The 19,802-nt window shown below is 41.5% G+C and overlaps 1 protein-coding gene across 1 annotated transcript in view; it reads left to right on the plus strand.

Moving 5' to 3' along the window:
* The window catches only part of LOC136883380 (uncharacterized), a 97,364-nt gene that overhangs the window by 38,549 nt on the left and 39,013 nt on the right, over positions 1-19,802 (plus strand). The window contains exon 2 of the mRNA XM_067155653.2: positions 7,174-7,258. Within this exon, the coding sequence (XP_067011754.1) occupies positions 7,184-7,258 (75 nt within the window). The 5' untranslated portion in view covers positions 7,174-7,183. The remainder of the gene's footprint in view (positions 1-7,173; positions 7,259-19,802) is intronic.

The raw sequence follows: 19,802 nt of genomic DNA on the forward strand, positions 1-19,802 counted from the left end.
ATAAATTGCTTTTTAAAAAACAATTCCCAGATTTAGGTGGCTAAAATAGAATAAAAATTTTATTTTTCTCCACAAAGTGGGGGGGGGGGCATCTGATCCCCTCTAATCGCCACTACTGATCTCCGGTAGATGCCCCAAGGGCTCTTAACTTGGGAGAATGGTTTGGTGACCACTGGGCCGCTAGCTCAGTCCTGGCATTGCTTCCACTTACTTGTACCAGATTCCTCACTTTCTTCTCTTCTATCCGGCTTGCCTTGGTCTTTACCGACCAATGACGGTGTTAGGTTTGCGAGTGTATCATTTTCACGTCCTTCGTACCCCTTCTCTTTCCTTGGCCAATTTTTCAAAGTGTCCAACCCCATCCATGATTTTCCTTCTGATTACTGTTAATAGAGGATGGTTCCCAGCTGTACTTCCTCTCAACACAATAATCACCACCACTGCTCTCTCGTAGGCAAGATTTTAAAAGTAGGAAAGATCACAACATGAAGATACAGCTGGAATTCAGGAGAACAAACTGGGGAAAATATCAGTTTATAGGAAGAGAAGTTAGGGATTGTAATAATTTACCAAGGGAGGTTTTCCGTAAATTTCCAAATTCTCTGACATTACTTAAGAAAAGACTAGATAAACAACTGATAGGGAATCTACCACCTGGGCGATTGCCCTAAATGAATCGTTTGTTGCAGAAACAGCACTTCTCCACTTTTTGACACTATATGAGTTATTAATACTGCCATGATTAATGCACGAAGGGCTACCATTTTGTGCAGAAAAAACACTTCTACCATATATTTCTGCCTGTCAGTCGCGAATGAAAGTTTCCGTTTTGTGCAGAAAGAACACTTATCCTGGAGAGGTGTTGTTTTTACTTCACTTGAGTCGCTAGGAAGAGGTGTGAAAAGAGATGCAAATGTCGCGTTTTTATATAAATCAATTTATGGAGTTTCAGTATGAGGCAAATCATGTCTTAGGAAAATACTGTATTGATGGACTGTGAGTTCATACACTGACTGACAGAGCAAATGGAACACCAAGAAGGAGTGGTCAGAACTTTATGCCAATTGCAGGGTAGACTGACGTCACTGAGGTATGCTCATGATGTGAAATGCGCCGCTGTGCTGCGCACGTAGCGAACGATAAATGGGACACGGCGTTGGCGAATGGCCCACTTCGTACCGTGATTTCTCAGCCGACAGTCATTGTAGAACGTGTTGTCGTGTGCCACAGGACACGTGTATAGCTAAGAATGCCAGGCCGCCGTCAACGGAGGCATTTCCAGCAGACAGACGACTTTACGAGGGGTATGGTGATCGGGCTGAGAAGGGCAGGTTGGTCGCTTCGTCAAATCGCAGCCGATACCCATAGAGATGTGTCCACGGTGCAGCGCCTGTGGCGAAGATGGTTGGCGCAGGGACATGTGGCACGTGCGAGGGGTCCAGGCGCAGCCCGAGTGACGTCAGCACGCGAGGATCGGCGCATCCGCCGCCAAGCGGTGGCAGCCCCGCACGCCACGTCAACCGCCATTCTTCAGCATGTGCAAGACACCCTGGCTGTTCCAATATCGACCAGAACAATTTCCCGTCGTCGATTGGTTGAAGGAGGCCTGTACTTCCGGCGTCCGCTCAGAAGACTACCATTGACTCCACAGCATAGACGTGCACGCCTGGCATGGTGCTGGGCTAGAGCGACTTGGATGAGGGAATGGCGGAACGTCGTGTTCTCCGATGAGTCACGCTTCTGTTCTGTCAGTGATAGTCACCGCAGACGAGTGTGGCGTCGGCGTGGAGAAAGGTCAAATCCGGCAGTAACTGTGGAGCGCCCTACCGCTAGACAACGCGGCATCATGGTTTGGGGCGCTATTGCGTATGATTCCACGTCACCTCTAGTGCGTATTCAAGGCACGTTAAATGCCCACCGCTACGTGCAGCATGTGCTGCGGCCGGTGGCACTCCCGTACCTTCAGGGGCTGCCCAATGCTCTGTTTCAGCAGGATAATGCCCGCCCACACACTGCTCGCATCTCCCAACAGGCTCTACGAGGTGTGCAGATGCTTCCGTGGCCAGCGTGCTCTCCGGATCTCTCACCAATCGAACATGTGTGGGATCTCATTGGACGCCGTTTGCAAACTCTGCCCCAGCCTCGTACGGACGACCAACTGTGGCAAATGGTTGACAGAGAATGGAGAACCATCCCTCAGGACACCATCCGCACTCTTATTGACTCTGTACCTCGACGTGTTTCTGCGTGCATAGCCGCTCGCGGTGGTCCTACATCCTACTGAGTCGATGCCGTGCGCATTGTGTAACCTGCATATCGGTTTGAAATAAACATCAATTATTCGTCCGTGCCGTCTCTGTTTTTTCCCCAATTTTCATCCCTTTCGAACCACTCCTTCTTGGTGTTGCATTTGCTCTGTCAGTCAGTGTACTTTCAAGTTGCTTATTTCTGCAACCCGTCTCCCTGTATTACCAACTAGACTTGCTTATCCACAAGGCTATGTTCCATCAAATGAAAAGAAATTAGCAGACATAAAGAAGTTGGAATCTTACATACCATAAGAACACCATCAGTTTTATAATGAACTGTTTGCATGGACAACATCAGCGCAATAGAAGTGAGAAGCATTGTTCAAAGATAAGAGACTTACATGTTACTTGTATTATATTGTGTTGTTTTGTTTTATATATATTTTGAACTTTGGAAAGGGGCATAAAAGGAGTATTCTTCTGTTTATTTTTCTATACATTGTGGTCTAATTATAATATGTGCAAGTAAGTAAGTCTTACAAATAACTATTAAATAATGAGTTTAAACACTGTATTTCCTCAGTACAAAATTTGTACTTTATTTAAAAAAGTTCCTTTCGAAATTTAAATGACATTAAAATCAATATTACACGTCCTTATATTCTCATTAATGGTGTTTGTTGCAGAAACAGCACGTCTCCACAATTTTCAACAAAGTCTGTAAAGGAACGTATCGGACTAATTCATACAAGCAACCTATCTGTCATAGTCATTTCAACAGTAGAATAAGCATAATAAATATCGGAAGGATAGAAATGACATTACACATTACAGACACTTTTTCCTGTTTTCTGAACAATTTGGTACGTTGGAGAAGTGTCGTTTCTGAAACAAACGATTCAAATGCAGATCACTGGTGATTGCTTGCTTGATTGAAAATGAGCCATATTTAGATAATTTATACACTGTATTACGCCTAACGAATACTTAATATGTAGGCCATCCAGAAATTAAGTTTCCCTATTTCTTTTCTTGTAAAATAAAAGTATTTAGCCAGGAAATGTGAGCATGCGCGACAGATTTATGACGTAGCAAACAGATACCGGCCGGACAAGACCTACCTAGTGTCAGTAGCGTAGCAGTAGTGGCTCGTGTTCTTTCTCCCGCCGCCTGTGTTCAAGTTTGTACTGAAAGTGCGATGGGCCATAAGAGGCGTGGAATACTCGGTACAGGTGTTGTGTTGTGCTGATCCATGGCAATGCTCTGTTCTGCAGGAGGTGTTTGATCATCCACCGTACCGTCCTGTCCTACTGTCGGCATTTCACTTGGACAAAGAGCTGAAGACGAATGTCACACGCTGCTTTCATTCCCAGGCAGCAGACTTCTACGAAAGCAGCATACAAAAGTTATAATAATTATAATTTCGTGTGGCTATTTCTAGCGGAGTGCAGCCCTTGTAAGGCAGACCCTCCGACGAGGGTGGGCGGCATTTCCCATGTGTAGGTAACTGCGTGTTATTGTGGTGGAGGATAGTGTTATGTGTGGTGTGTAAGTTGAGGCAATGTTGGGGGCAGCACAAACACCCAGCTCCCGAGCCATTGTAATTAACCAATGAAGGTAAAAATCCCCGATCCGGCCTGGGTTCGATCCCGGCACTCTCTCAACAGAAGTCCAGTACGCTGACCATTCAGCCAATGAGCAGGACATACAAAATTTGATCCCACGACATGACAATTGTCTCAATTGTAGTGGTGATTGTGTCAAAAAATAGTTCCAGCATTGCTGTATCGGGTGCCGGCAAACTTTTTCATTTAACTACAGGGTCTCTCATATAAACCCAGAGTGAATGCACGGTGTTTGGACTCTGCGCTACAGCAGCTGCAGTATGGGAGGAGCGTGCATAGTTCTTGACCTTGCAAGTAGCCTGCACGTGTTCGACCTGGCAAGCATCAGTCGCCAGTCTCAATCTCAGCTGTTAACAGCTGAGACAGTTATCATTTCAACGCCGTATTTCGTATGTAAAATTTATGGTTTCATCTTAATAGTCGTACGAACAGCCATAACTCTGGCTATTGGTCTGCAAAAATTTTTAATGGTGTTTATGAAGTCTTTCATTATGATAGGACGATTGGTGTGTTGTGTGCTGTTAGTGCAAGACGAATAATTGGACCTATTTTATTCGAAACGAGAGAGGTACCAAGATGACATTTTAACGCCATTCTTCCATCAGTTAATGGAAGAAGAAGGAAAATCGCGTGGGTGGTTTCAATAAGATTCAGCCCTTGCTCACAGAGCAGACGATGCCGTTCTTACAATCTCGGAAGGGTTTGCAGACAGAGTGATGAGTAATGGTATACTTCCCCCTCGTTCTCCAGATTTGACAGTGTATGATTTTTACCCGTGGGGTAAACTGAAAGGAAAAGTGTATCAAATAAATCCTCACACACTGGAGGAACTGAAAGAAAATAGTACGAATGAAACCAGAACATTACAGTGGCAGAACTCACTCGCGTCAACCAGAATGTGGTTACTAGATACAATGTTTGTATAACCGAGGAGGGACGACACTTCCATCATCTATCATCTATATATATAAAATAAGAGTTTTGTCTGTACATTGCTCAGAATTTGAAAATAATGGTATTTCTGTATCGGTCATGTCCATAGTAACATGAAAATGCCCTTTTTACTTTTCCGTAATTTCTGTCTGTCTGTCTGTCTGTCTGTCTGTCTGTATGTATGTATGTACACGCATCACGAGAAAACGGTTGAAGAGAATTTAATGAAAATCAGTATGTGAAGTCGGGGGATGAGCCTCTACAATCTAGGCTATAAATCACTTTACTCACGCTGAGTGAAATGGTAGTTTAGGGGAAGGCCTAAAATTGAATTCTCAACTATTTATGTTATTGGCGGTCTAATGAAAATCGGTATGTGAAGTCCGGGGATGAGCCTCTACAATCTAGGCTATAAATCATTTTACTCACGCTGAGTGAAATGGTAGTTTAGGGGAAGGCCTAAAATTGAATTCTCAACTATTTATGTTATTAGTGGTCGTATTTCAAAGAAAATGGGTATGCAAAGTTGGGGAATAAGTTGCTACAATCTAGGCTACCAATAATTGTATTCACGCTGAGAAAAATGGTAGTTTAGGGGAAGGCGTAAAATTCAATTCTCAAATATTGTTGTTATTAGTAGTCCTATCTTGATGAAAATCGGTATGCAAAGTCAGGAAATAAGTCACTATAGTCTAGGCTGTAAATTATTTTATTCACGCTGGGTGAAATGGTAGTTTAGGGGAAGGCCTAAAATGTAATTCTCAAATATTTCTTATTAGAGGTGTAATCGATGAATGCTACATAACTAAGGATATATAGTATTAAATTTCCTATTATTCATGTCTTATACATTGTTACCGTACTGGCTATGATCACAAAGATATTCATGAATTTGGATTTTTGTTACTAAGTACATATCAGCGCCGAGTAACGAGAAAATGGGTAAACAGTATTTAATGAAAATCTGTATGTAAAGTCGGTGAATAAGAAACTACAGTTTATGGTATCAAATATTTTACAAATCACAGAGTCGAAAGAAAACTAAATGTGAAGGCCTACAATATAGAAAGCTCATAACATTGATCAACAATAACATTACATTGACCATTGTTTGTCGTGATGTGCTTTGTGTCTTCTGTTGCCCCTCATCTCCGGTAGATAGGATTACTGCTGTGTACAGAGTATTTTTTATTTGATTTACGTTGCACCGACATAGATAGGTTTTATGGAGACGATGGGATAGGAAAGGGCTAGGAGTGCCTTAGGCCTTAATTAAGGTACAGGCCCAGCATTTGACTGGTGTGAAAGTGGGAAACCACGGAATACCATCTTCAGCGCTGCCAACAATGGGGTTCAAATCCATTATCCCTCGGATGCAAGCTCACAGCTGCGCACCGCTAACCACACGGTCAACTCGCCCAGTCGTACAGTGTGTAACAGCCTGTCTGAATATTGAAGGGAAGTAGCTGGGGAGTTAGATAACTTTCTTCTTTAGCATGCCATTCCCCTGGTTTATAAATTTTCTGATACTACTGGTACGTAACACACTGGATCATCATAGCATTCGGGCTATTCAGTCCCTACTCTGAGGCACTGATTGGAATGAACAGTGTGCATATTTAGCGGAATAATGGCAGATGAGTGTTCATGGCAATCTGCGGCCTGGTCATCCCAGCTCTGGAACTTTGGACTATTAGATTGGCACCGCAATCTAACCGCAGCACTGTTCGTTAAAAGTGATAAAACGTGCGGCTTTCCATTTGATCGAGTATTTTATATGATAGCATTGCTTTTAATCGCTACATTCATACTTACGTTTTTGTAATGACCTATGTTGATTTCAGGTTAGGAAAACCACAAAGTCAGTCTTTCTGAGAATCCCGTAGCGAAGCACGGGTACATCAACTAGTCTTTTATAAGGTAAGATTTCGTATAAGATTGTATACACGCAGGGCGGCCGCGCGCGACATAAGTTCGGCTGAGACAGGTGCCGTAGCGCAGAGTACAAACCCCGAGCGCTCGGTCTGAGTTTATATGGCAGATCCTGTATGTTGTTCTTTTTTTCAAAATAAGGAAACAATTTGTGGATGGGTCATCTTTTAATGTCACCTACGGCAATGAACACTTGAAGGCCTAAAAACAAGAACACGTACGTACGTTCCTAGAAGTAAACGTGCACTGACCTCCTCCCCTTCCCGCCCGAGTGTCAAGCGTAAGACAAGTGCAGAGCTCGGCCAACTGCGCGTGGAGCGGTCCCGCGGAGAGTAAATCAGCGAGTACAATAATTAGGCCTTAAAGCTGAAAACAATTGGATTACAATTTCAAAACTGAGAGATGTGAAATGTTAATTTTGAATTTCATTGCAGGGTCACGATAATGTTGGTTCTGAAGACCAGTGGCTGTGGCCTCACGCTCAAGACAGGTACGATCATCATAGGCGTGCTGCAAGCGGTAAGTAAACAAACAGTGTTTACATTAGCGTGATACCACGCCTCAGTGTTGAGACGTGAAAATGTCCCCTGAAACAGGGTGAGCAACCGTATTTAGAAAATGTCCCGCAAAAGTCTCCTCTTCTGTCACGACAAATTTTCGTGTCATTGTCATCGGTACGAATTTTCACAATACACAATTGTCCTGTCATCTAGCTTCAACTAGTTCAACTTTAGACAAACATTCCAGATCAACTGAATGACAAAGAAAATGGGCTTGTGAAAAATGTGCCGAGAAACACAGGGTATTTCAAAATGAATATCGGGACTTTAAGGCTCTGTAGTGTTTATTACATTGACATTACGTTTGTAAATAGTATATCAAGTGAAAGAGGAACTGAAACACTTTGTCATACAGGTGTTCACTATGAGCACCATTCGTCACACTGTACATGTCGAGTCGATAGCCGAGTTCATGACACACCTTTCTCAGTGTGTCTGGAGTAACTGTTGCAACAGCTGCTTCAAACCTGTTTCCTAAATCGGTTAGATCAACTGGCAGCAGAGGTACAAACACATGATCCTTGACGAATTCCCAAATATAAAAATCGCGTGGCGTCAGACCTCGTGAACGTGGAGCTCTGTCATCCGACCCCTTCGCAAAGACAGCCGATGTCTTCAAACTTATGATACCATCTACGGATGTTGTTATCACTTGTAACTTGGAACTTAATACGCATCGCACGTTGCACAGTAACTGCAGATTTAGTCCTTGCAAACTGTAAAACACAAGAAGCTTTCTCTTCCCCAGTCACCATCCTTGCTACTCGCACTACTATACTTCATTCCATGTTAAGAAAACAATATGGCTCCTATGGACCTACAAGGAGTGAACGCATGCCCTCTTCGACACCAACAATCCTTCGTGATTGAGGAATATAATAATATACTTTTTATTGTATTATGTGTTACCGTGGTTTGGTGGATCAGCAGAGGTGAAATAAGGTGCCGGGGTGAATGGGTCTAACTACTTGTCAAGAAAGAATTTAAACTTAAATGGAAGGTTATATTTTCGAAAAGCAACAAGTTAACAAATTCTCACTTAGTGAGATAACAATTACATAGCACATTAAAAACAAGACTTTAGAACAATCCAAGACTTCAAATCCTTAACACACTTGGGCTACCAGCCCCTAGTTTTACAATCTTTGAGCTTCCAGATCAAGCTTTACAGAGGAGCATAGATTTACAAAAGGACAGAAATCCCCTAATACCTGGAGCACTTGCTCCCTAATTTACAATATCAAGCCTCCTGGAGGCACTTTTACAATACTTGAAAAGAGCAGACACGCTCTCAGCTTTTCCAGCCTAGTCAAAGCACCACCAAAAATGTCTTACACTTTCTGGCCTTCCATGGCCCAGCCTACAAAAGTGAAACAGTGGTATGTCGTACCCAACCTACAGGGCCTTCGAGTAAAAGAAATAACCGTTAAATAAATGGCCCAAACAAAAGGAAGGACGCGGATACTTGCACTCCTCTATGTAGCTTCCTAAAACCTAACGGGCACAAGGCCGATGAAACAGGAGCTATTCCCAAACTATGGAGGTGACCCGTATAAAAAAATGTAAAACATAAAGGAAGAGAAGAAAATCAGTTACCAAAACGTAGTCACCTCAAACCAAAATGAAGGGGAGCTCGAGAGGGTAAATCACTCCGTATCCCCGAATTACAGTTACAGATTTAATTAAGTTTTTACATAAGCCGGCAGAAAATTGCGTATTTAGAAAGATATGTTACATGGTAAAGGTTTCGGGCCTTTCCCGCGGGTTAAACTGCTGAGCTAGCAAGAAATAAAGATGTTAAATGGCCATTACCTTGCTGAAGACCTGCTGCCTGATGAAAGAGGCGCCTTCCGCTTCCTGCTTCACGTATACACACTTAGTTAGATGTTGATCAAGTGGCCAAGAGACGTGAAAATCCGCAGTTTATAAACCCTCGGGGAAAGTTCGAAACCTTTCATGAATAAACAAGCCACATCCTCTCACTTTTATTGGTAGATGAAAAGTTACACATAAAATCGAAGAAAAAACCTATGATAGGCTGAAAATAAATTACAGAAATTAGGGATTGGCTGAATTCAAAACTGGCGCGAAAGAAAAGGTCAATTTGCCAACCCAAAAATGAACGAACATAATTTAGTAAAGGACAAACTTATGAATACAAAATTTCTTCAAAAAGTTCCTTAACTTCTCACCAGGGCGCATGATCATAGTTTTTTTAGCAGAGACATCTATGAGAGAATGTCCACACTTCTTGAAGAACGGAAAACAAAACAAGTTTAAATGCATACAGTTCAGGAAACTTCACCATAAAAAAAAACTTACGGTAGTGACATCTTCTGAGGAAACGTTTAAGTAAGTCAAGTTCCAAGTTCGGAGTTTCTCCTGTAGAGGAGAAAAGTGCGGCGTAGGGGTGTACCGCCCGGTACATTATGAAATAAAGAAAATGGACGGGGCATGTTTTTGCCCGTGAGTTATTAAAATACCTACTGAAGCTTTTCTGTTTCACAAATACACTCACATGATGGAAGCATAATGGCGGTGACATCCATCACTTTGTTGCCTTCCTCCATTTTTCTTCTAAGTTGCTCGGGTGAATCGCCGGCAGTTTATCACTGTTGAAGAGAAGTCATCTACTTATTTGTGTGTTCTAATATTCTCGTACTGTACATCAGTTGTTACTGAAGATTTTGATGCTGTGATGTGCAGCAATACATCATGGCATGACTTGTACTGATACAAAAATTCGCTATGATTTTTATCTGCGCTTGGTTTTGTTTCTTAAACGAATTTTATTTTTTGCCACGTTTTTACCACATTTTTACAACCGCATTTAATTGTTACCTTCTTTTTTTTTGCTGGGGAGATATAAATGAAATTTCATATGGCTTTTAGTGCCGGGATATCCCAGGACGGGTTCGGCTCGCCAGGTGCAGGTCTTTCTATTTGACGCCAGTAGGCGAGCTGCGCGTCGTGATGAGGATGAAATGATGATGAAGACAACACATACACCCAGCCCCCATGCCATTGGAATTAACCAATTAAGGTTAAAATCCCCGACAATCCTTCGTGATTGAGGAATCGAACCCGGGACCCTCTGAACCGAAGGCCAGTACGCTGACCGTTCAGCCAACGTGTCGGACTGGGGAGATATGACGGCACAGTAGTACTCGTTGTTGCCTGGGCAAATTTATTAAATGCAATTATGTGCATATTATGTTATCTGTTTTCTGTCTCGGTTTGCTCTGAACTTCAATTCTGAGGTTTTCTTATGTGCAGTAGTTAACTCATGTTCCTGTAAAACATAAATAAGCCCCCTCCCCCAAAAGCTTTACAACCCCTGTACCTTAGATTTAAAAAGAATGCAACCGAGCTCGATAGCTGCAGTCGCTTAAGTGCGGCCAGTATCCAGTATTCGGGAGATAGTAGGTTCGAACCCCTCTGTCGGCAGCCCTGAAAATGGTTTTCCGTGGTTTCCCATTTTCACACCAGGCAAATGCTGGGGCTTTGCCTTAATTAAGGCCACGGCCGTTTCTTTCCCACTTCAAACCCTTCTCTGTCCCATCGTCGCCATAAGACCTATCTGTGTCGGTGCGACGTAAAGCAACTAGAAAAAAAAAGAAAAGAAAAAGTATGCAGCTTGTTTTTTTTCCTTCTTTTATTTTGAACTTCAGTATTAAGTTTCATCAATATATGCCACGGATTTCCCGTGATGGTGTTGAGCAGAGCCTTTCCATATGGCAACGCTGTTGTTATAAGAGCAATACTGTTTGCTTAATGAGGAATGGGCTATAGCTACTAGCAGTGCATGCGTACACCAATGACAGCGCTTTCTAACACAAGACACAGGAACCGGTGCATGCGCACACCAATGACAGCGCTTTCTAACACAAGACACAGGAACCGGTGCAATGAAGACTTGTAGAACAAACTGTCTGAGTTGCTCTTTCGTTTGATGTATTAATCATAATTGTAAGTTCAATGCAATAACTGCTACAGAGTCTTAAAACTTTGATATTCATTTTGAGAGGTACAGTTTCAAGTAGGATAAATGATGCAATTGTTTTACTCATGTTGACTTTTTCAGTATTTCTATACTTGGTAGTTATAACTAGAAGTTGAAATTTAGAGCAAGTGTTGATATTTGTTTGCTTATTCTATAAATTGGCCTAACATCTAGGTCATCGTGACTGGGAGAGAGGATTTTTCTTAGTTGTTCTATTCATTGAATACTTAATTAAATTAAGTAACTAATGAATTGATTCACTCATTCATTCAAGTCATTCATAAAACTCTCACCTAAGTTGGTGGTTATCCGTGACTGGGAGGGAGGATTTTTCTTAGTTATTGATTAAATCGTTGATTAATTAAATTCATTCATTCATTCATTCATTCATTCATTCATTCATTCATTCATTCATTCATTCATTCAAGTCATTCATCAAGCTCTCTCCCAGTCTGGTGGTTATCCGTGAATGAGAGAGGATTTTTCTTAGTTGTTTTATTAATTGATTGATTAATTAAATTATGTCACTAATTAATTACATTCATTCATTCATTCATTCATTCATTCATTCATTCATTCATTCATTCATTCATGAAACTCTCTCCCAAGTTTTTGGTTATCCGTGACAGAGAGAGAGAGAGAGAGAGGATTTTTCTTAGTTGTTTTATTAATCGATTGATTAATTGAATTATGTAACTAACTAATTAATTAATTAATTCATTCATTCATTCATTAATTAATTCATTCAAGTCATTTATGGAACTTCCCCCCCCCCAAGTTGGTGGTTATCCGTGACTGGGAGAGAGGACGTTTCTTAGTTGTTTTATTGATTAAATAATTGATTAATTAGATTAACTAATTCATTCATTCATTCTGTCAAGTCATTCATGAAACTCTCCCCCAAGTTGGTGACTATCCGGGACTGGGAGGGAGGACTTTACTTAGTTGCTTCATTAATTGATTGATTAATTGAATTAAGTAACTAATTAATGAATGAATTCATTCAAGTCATTCAAATTGATGTTGTAATTGTAGGATTACGTTTAAGTATGTGTAACAATACATGCAATACATTATAATTCTAAATTCTGAAATGTATGTCATCGGCCCGCCAAGCGCTGTTAGAAAGTATTCCATGTAACTGATTAAACTAAGAAGTGCCATGAATATCCAATTTTTCCTCTACTTGCAATTTAAGAGCTTGTGATAACATTTAGACTGTAAAATGTTGAATGTTTAATTATTTCAGAATTTATTGACTTTCATATGTTTTCATTCAGATAAAGAATCTTTAAACCACAAACTGGAAGAAAAATTGTACAATAAAGATGAGTGAAATGTATTTTTCTGTGTTGTCACTTCAGTAGTCTTGGTCAAAAAGGTTGTAAATTGGCAACACAATGCTTATAAAACGTTATCTTTTGTCCTTTTAAATTTAGAGCTAAAATTATTGTAGCTGACCCTCAAGATTGTGGAATGTTGTCCTTTTTAGACTGTCTTGTCCCTCATTCCTTCCTTCACCCTAGCCGTGATGAAGACCGAGCTGGAAAGTTGCACGCCTTTTCTTCACGGTTACAACTCGAGAATTTTGGGATGGTAGAGACGTGCTAATTTTGCAGCGTTCATCCGTCAACGGAGCGACTCAACCTGGGAAAGCGCTCGGGCGATTTGTGTATTTCCGTGTTGTAAGCTAACAAATGATCACGTTTTGAAAAGAGTGGAAGAGAAACGCTCATTGTTACCAACTGTTGAATATCGACAGAACGTCTGGGTTGGTCATCTATTGCGTCATTCATCCTGGTGCATCTCACTGATCGAAGGAAAAGTGGAAGGGAGACCAAGAACAGAATTTCTAGATGACATAACAAGAAGGCATCCCTACCAGCTAATTAAACGCCTGGCTCAAGAGCGGAAGTGATCATGCTGCCCACCAATCTTCGCGTTGAGGGGACAAAGTAGAAAGAAGAATTTGTGTTCCTACTTCGATGTAGTTTCGGATTCTTGATCATGTCTACTACATCAAGTGATGAAGAAGATATGGTTTTCTATTATTACTACACCACTATTGTGGAGGCGAGAAGGAAATGAAGAAAATACTGGGTTCGCCCCTACTTAGAACTGAATGTAGCAAAAGAATTGAACACATCATATTCGAAGTTCTGTGAGTCCCTCTTCTCATCTTCTTCGACGCCAAGGCTTCCATGGTGCCGGACGTAATGCTTGGCACGGAACACGACAATCAAGTGGAGAGAATTCTTCGCTTTTAAGCTCGTGGTTTACACTGCGACGCGAGTCCTCCACTTCGTCTCCTCGTTCCATTCTAACAGCCTGCATAAAGCTTCCTAGCAGTGGAAGTGCCGACTGAGCTACAAGGTGTTACCAGCTTACCGCTTGCATGAAGCCGAGTGCGGAAGACCTTACACGCCTGGGATCATCAATTTCGATTTAATTACTCACTCAGTACTGTGCCGTAGTGCTACCGATGTGCAGTACTCTTGCTAAAGTTATTAAAGTTGGCGCAACAAATTCCAAAATTTTATAAGGATAGAATGAATAGAAGGTTGTGGATTACCCACTTAGAGCACCTTTGGAACGTAAATACCGTCGGCTCGTGTACTGGACTTCTACTAATGACATTCCACGCCATTTTTCAGCTGACAGCTCGGAATATACCACCTAGTCGAGCAGCTCGTCTCCTTGCTCCCAAGTCTTCACAGCCCAAATTTTGCAACATTTTCATAACACTATTTTGTTGTCGGATCCCTTCCAGTTCTCGAATCAATTTTCTGGCGTGGGTCCTGTACAGTGGAACCATACTCTATTTTGGGTCTTACCAGAGACTTATATGCCCTCTCCTTTACATCCTTACTACAACCACTAAATTCCCTCATAACCAGATGAAGAGGTCTGTAACCTTTTTTTACAATCCCTTTTCTAAGATTACTCCAATTAAGGTCTTTCTTTATATTAATACTTTCAATCTTCGTCATTTCTTACGAATAAGAATTTCTTACACTTTTTGAATTTTAATACAACTTTCTTGGGACTGAAGCCGTCAATTGACAGCTGCTGCAGCTCGCGGATCCCGATTCTTGTTGTCATCTGAATTACATCATACAGGCAAGGTTCACTCCATATAGTTGAATCAACCGCACGGTATTGTTCTTCGAAAACTTCAGACTGTTTGTTCAAATCTTGTTGTTTGATAAAAATATGTCTTATGGATAGGGGTCATGTAAACATTTGTGTTATGGAATTAATAACCGTGTAGGCTGTGATGTAAAGTATGGGTGGATGGCCAGATAATGTTACCTAACAACCACGCAGGCTGTCATGTAAAGTATGGGTGGATGGCCAGACAATGTTACCCTAGCAAGCGTGCAGGCAGTGACGAAAGATATGGATGGATGGCCAGACAATGTTACCTAGCAACCGTGCAGGCTGTGATGTAAGGTATGGATGGATGGCCAGACAATGTTACCTAGCAACCGCGCAGGCTGTCATGAAAAGTATGGATGGATGGCCAGAGAATGTTACCCTAGCAAGCGTGCAGGCTGTGATGTGAAGTATGAATGGATGGCCAGACAATGTTACCTAGCAACCGTGCCGGCTGCGATGTGAAGTATAGAGGGATGGCCAGACAATGTTACCTAGCAAGCGTGCAGGCTGTGATGTGAAGTATGGATGGATGGCCAGACAATGTTACCTAGCAACCGTGCCGGCTGTGATGTAAGGTATAAATGGATCGCCAGACAGAGTTACGTAGCAGCCGTGCAGGCTGTGATGTAAGGTATAAATGGATCGCCAGACAATGTTACCTAGCAACCGTGCAGGCTGTGATGTAAGGTATAAATGGATCGCCAGACAGAGTTACGTAGCAGCCGTGCAGGCTGTGATGTAAGGTACGGGTGGATAACCAGATAATTTTACCTAGCATCCGTGCCGGTGTGATGTGAATTATGGGTGGATGGCCAGACAATGTTAACTAGCAAACGTGCAGACTGTGATGTGAAGTATGGATGGATGGCCAGACAGTGTTACCTAGCAACCCTACAGGCTGTGATGTGAAGTACAGGTGGAGAGTCAGTTCTATGTTCCACTGAAATGTCCAAAAGAAACCACTTTTCCCTTTGCGAAAAATGAAATGATAATAAATATATCTTTTGGTCATGGCCATCCATCAACAGCTGCTAAATTTCAAATGACCACCAGTCATAAGACATAGCCTGCATGGATGCTGGGTAACACTGTCTAGCCATCCATCCATACTTAATATCACAGCCTGCACGCTTGCTAGGTAACATTGTCTGGCCATCCACCCATACTTCACATCACAGGCTGCACGGTTGCTAGGAAATCCAATCGTGGTACCACGTTAATGAAAACTGACCTGAAAATCTATTTTTTATTTAAAGCAGTCGTCGTAAAGTTGTGATCATTATTATACTCATACCTGTCCATTTCTGATCCATTGAATTTATTGTCAAGTACTGAGCCCGTTTAAGAGCCTTACTCTTTGAATGTCTCGACTCAGAATTGTCTGGATATGAATGTTGACGTGTACACATTCTTCATCGAGTATCGAAAAGCTCTCGATTGCATATCTCTGGTAAAACTTGCTGAGATTTTGAAAACTATCTCGTGTTGATGGTGGTGATCTGGGTTCTACTGGAACCAGACAGAAGAGGTCGAAATAGAGGGATAAACAACTGAAAACAAAGCTATACATAGAGGCCATTTCTGTTCCCCCGCGTTTCTAATATCTACTCTGTGATAGTACATGTATCACACCCTCGCACTATATGTAGAAGTAAGAGATATTATTGTCAGTATTCAATTTATTATTATATTTATTATTATTATTATTATTATTATTATTATTGTCAGTATTTCATTTGTATATTTTGTCATTGATATTTATAAGCTGGGAGGTCTCCATATATGTAGTATGAGTAATTTGTTTTGAACAACGAGTGGAATAACATTGCTTTAATAACTCTGGTAATTTGTATGACTCATGCGGGCATCCCAATGTTTGATGAGATGTACTTGTTGTCATCGGGAAGTTCTATGAGTCATGTATATATCCCAGTCTGATGAGATGAGCTTGTTGTTGTGCTAGGAAAAGTTATATGACTCATGTGAAACACCCCAGAGTTTGTTCATGCCTTGGGACCAAGAAGAAGTTCAGGGCACGGTCTTGACAAGAGGATCACTCATAATTGGCTGGCAAGGATCAATCTCGGCGTATCATGTGAGAACTGAGGTCTTTATATACTTCGACACCACAGCGGAAGTCAAGTACAGACACACACTGTACGGGAAAGGAGTGCTGACAATGTACCAGAAGGAAGTAGTGCGGACACACTGTACGGGGATGAAGGAGTGCTAACACACACGGGAGTGAAACTGGATATACGGTATTCGAGTGACACTGCTACAATGGACTGGACTTCAAACGTTCGTGGAACGTAGTCTTGTTATGTTCGTGGAAAGTGGATGATCGACAAATTGTGGAGTGCTTACGCATTAGGTATTGTAGCACTTGTGGCGGCCTGGCATTATATGTTGGTGAAAGCTATCTCAGACTTTCCATAATTTATGTTCAGGATCGACAAGCGTGTGTTGCTCAAATGTATATATCTTTACACATGTGTTAAAGTCTGTGAACATAGTATTACGTGGTACAGTATCTGTGTGATGTTATAACTGCCGATTCTGAGAATCGGGAAGTCGTGTTGGTACAGAGACAGTGAAGGGTTCTTATAAACATATATGTACATTGTTCAACGGACTAGCTACAAATGGTGGCTTAGTTCCCGCTTTCGTTTTCCCATTGTTTTCTTTGTTGTTGTTGTTGTAAATATGGAGTCTTCCAGCAATCTTTTGTTTGTGTATTATAAGTGTATTTTGGTGTGTTGATGAGGTGCTCATGCACGGATTTTGTTGAGAATATAGTCAGATATTTTAGAATCAGTGGAGTTATTGATGAACCTAGGTGCAGTTCCTACCTATTTGGTCGTTTTCAGAAGGTTAGGTAAGGTTTGAAACAGATGTACCAGTACGCAGCGTTGTGTACAAGCCCTGGGATATAAAGAATTATCATGCTCTATCTAAATTCGAGGGATCCATTCTGGTGAATTCTGGCACCCATACTACAGACATTTCGATTAACTATTTTTATTAATTTAATTTATTTCAAGTATTTTATGAAATTTTATTTATATAATTTTATTTATTCATATATTTTTATTTACGATTTTCTATTATTATTTATTAGTATTCAAATACAGGTTACATCTCAAAGGGTGGGTTCTGAGATGCTATCGAGGATGTTAAGATAGAGATCAGGGTAAATGGTGATGTAATTAATAACATCCGCTTTGCTGATGATACGGTTGTGTTAGCCAGAAGCCTTACTGACCTTCAAAGTATTGTTAATAACATTCTAATGAGCAGTGATGCCTTAGTCTGTTGGTGAATATTGGCAAGACCAAGCTGATTATATTTTCGAAAACACCTAAGCAGGCCTCCCTGCACATTAACAAGGCAATTTGTTCGACAAGTGTTATCCTTCAAATATTTTGGAACTATAGTGACTGAGCATTGCGACACCAAGAATGAAATATCCAGGATTCGGCCATCAAAATTTGTTTAACAGTATGAGAGTCCTATTCTCCGGCAGAGATCTCAACTTCCAGCTCCGAGTTCGGATGTTGCGATGTTAAGTTTTCCCTGTCCTTCTGTGTGGTTCCGTTAAGCTCTTTGCTGAAGAGGTAAATTAAATATTTCAAGATGTACTGGTGTAGACGAAACCTTCTAATATCCTGGGTAGAAAGGGAGACCAATGAGCAGGCCCTTAACTTCTTAATTAAGAAATAAAAGCTTCTAACAACAATCAAGGAGCGAGAGCTCAGGTACATCCTGAGAGGTGAACGCTATGGACTTCTCCTCCAACACCTCATCTAGGGGAAAACTGAAGTACAGCGATCTGTGTGGACATGGAGAAATTCCTGACTTGAAGACCTGCGCCGCTGGTGTGGACAAACTTATGTTGAAACCTTTTGAGCCGCTGTTGTACGAGTGCCGGTCTGAGTGACTCACACGGATGTGGCGCTGGCCTTGTGACTCCAACTTGGCAGGTTCCATCCTGGGAGGGACGAACACCTCACCTATGCGAAGCCCAGTAGACCTTAGTTAACATGCAGTCTGTGATGTACAGAGACGTGATGTTTTCGCTTGTGAAATATGCCTCACGAGCAGGATGTCAACTGTTGTCATCTGTTGAGTGGACTCGGATAATGTACAGATCTGCGTGGGAGTGGTTGATCTGTGAGGGATGTATCTTACATGTGGCCGAATTCAATCTTTGGTTGAAAATGCATGGCTGCAGTGGTCAAATGATGGGACACCCTAATCGGAGACCTTGGACAGGACCAATCCGACAGACAGCAGTAGGGAAGTATCGCACCACCCTGAAGAGAACCCCAGTGCAACAGCAACAGAATTCCGATCTACTGTGGCACACCACGTCCCACGACAAAGAGTTGATAATCGTCTGCATGCAGCTTGGGCTGTTTAAGCAGCACAATACGCGCCCTTACATTGTAGGCATATCCAAGGAAGCTTTGCAGATCATTAGACCTTTACACTGGCCTGCAAGTTCCCCGGACCTAAGCCCTGTTGAACATTTGTGGAACATGATGGGTAGACTCCTACACAAATCTCCTCAGTTACCCCAAACTGTAGACGAACTGCCCTCGAAGTGCATCAAGCATGGGCCAGAATTTTGCAGGGCGTGACTCAGATCCTTACTGACTCCATACCACGCAGGATTCTGCAAAATATTGCTGCACAAATTGTGAAAATCCATTACTGAACTGTCCACAAGTGCATTAGATTCCCTTTCCCCCAGCAAGATTGCTTCTCTGGTCCTCAACTAAACATAGTTTCCTGTGCCCAGAGAACGTTAATTTACTTGACCTTCTTCACAATAAATACGACCTTTTCTAAAAGCCCAAATTGCAGGTAGAATTTTCTGATTTTTGTTACTAAATATGTGTGTTTTTGTAAAAATAATCAGTTTTTCACAGTCTTTTGACAAACAGTCAATTCATCTTCTCAGCATAATCGCCCACTAGTTGAAATGTGCAATTTTTAGCTCATTGTTTTTAATAAGAGGATCTAATGTCTGGTATAAATGTAGACCTTTCTGGGTTATAAGCACTTACCTCGAATACTAAATAATAGTCAATGACTAAAATACTATCATTCTGACTCATTTATGGAGGCAGCGGCACATACCTCTTCCACATAAGGATATTCCTCCCGTTGAAATCGTTGGATATGTGGGAGAAAATGTAAAAGAACAGTTTTGCATCACTATTCACATATTATTTATACATTACAACATTTACATAAGGAATATTACTGACATGAACATTGCAATCTCAACTTGATACACCTTTGAATTCGGCAACTGTCTAGCGTGGTCTGCACG

This window comes from Anabrus simplex, chromosome 11 (genome assembly GCF_040414725.1).
Source record: "Anabrus simplex isolate iqAnaSimp1 chromosome 11, ASM4041472v1, whole genome shotgun sequence".
Taxonomy (NCBI): Eukaryota; Metazoa; Arthropoda; class Insecta; order Orthoptera; family Tettigoniidae; genus Anabrus; species Anabrus simplex.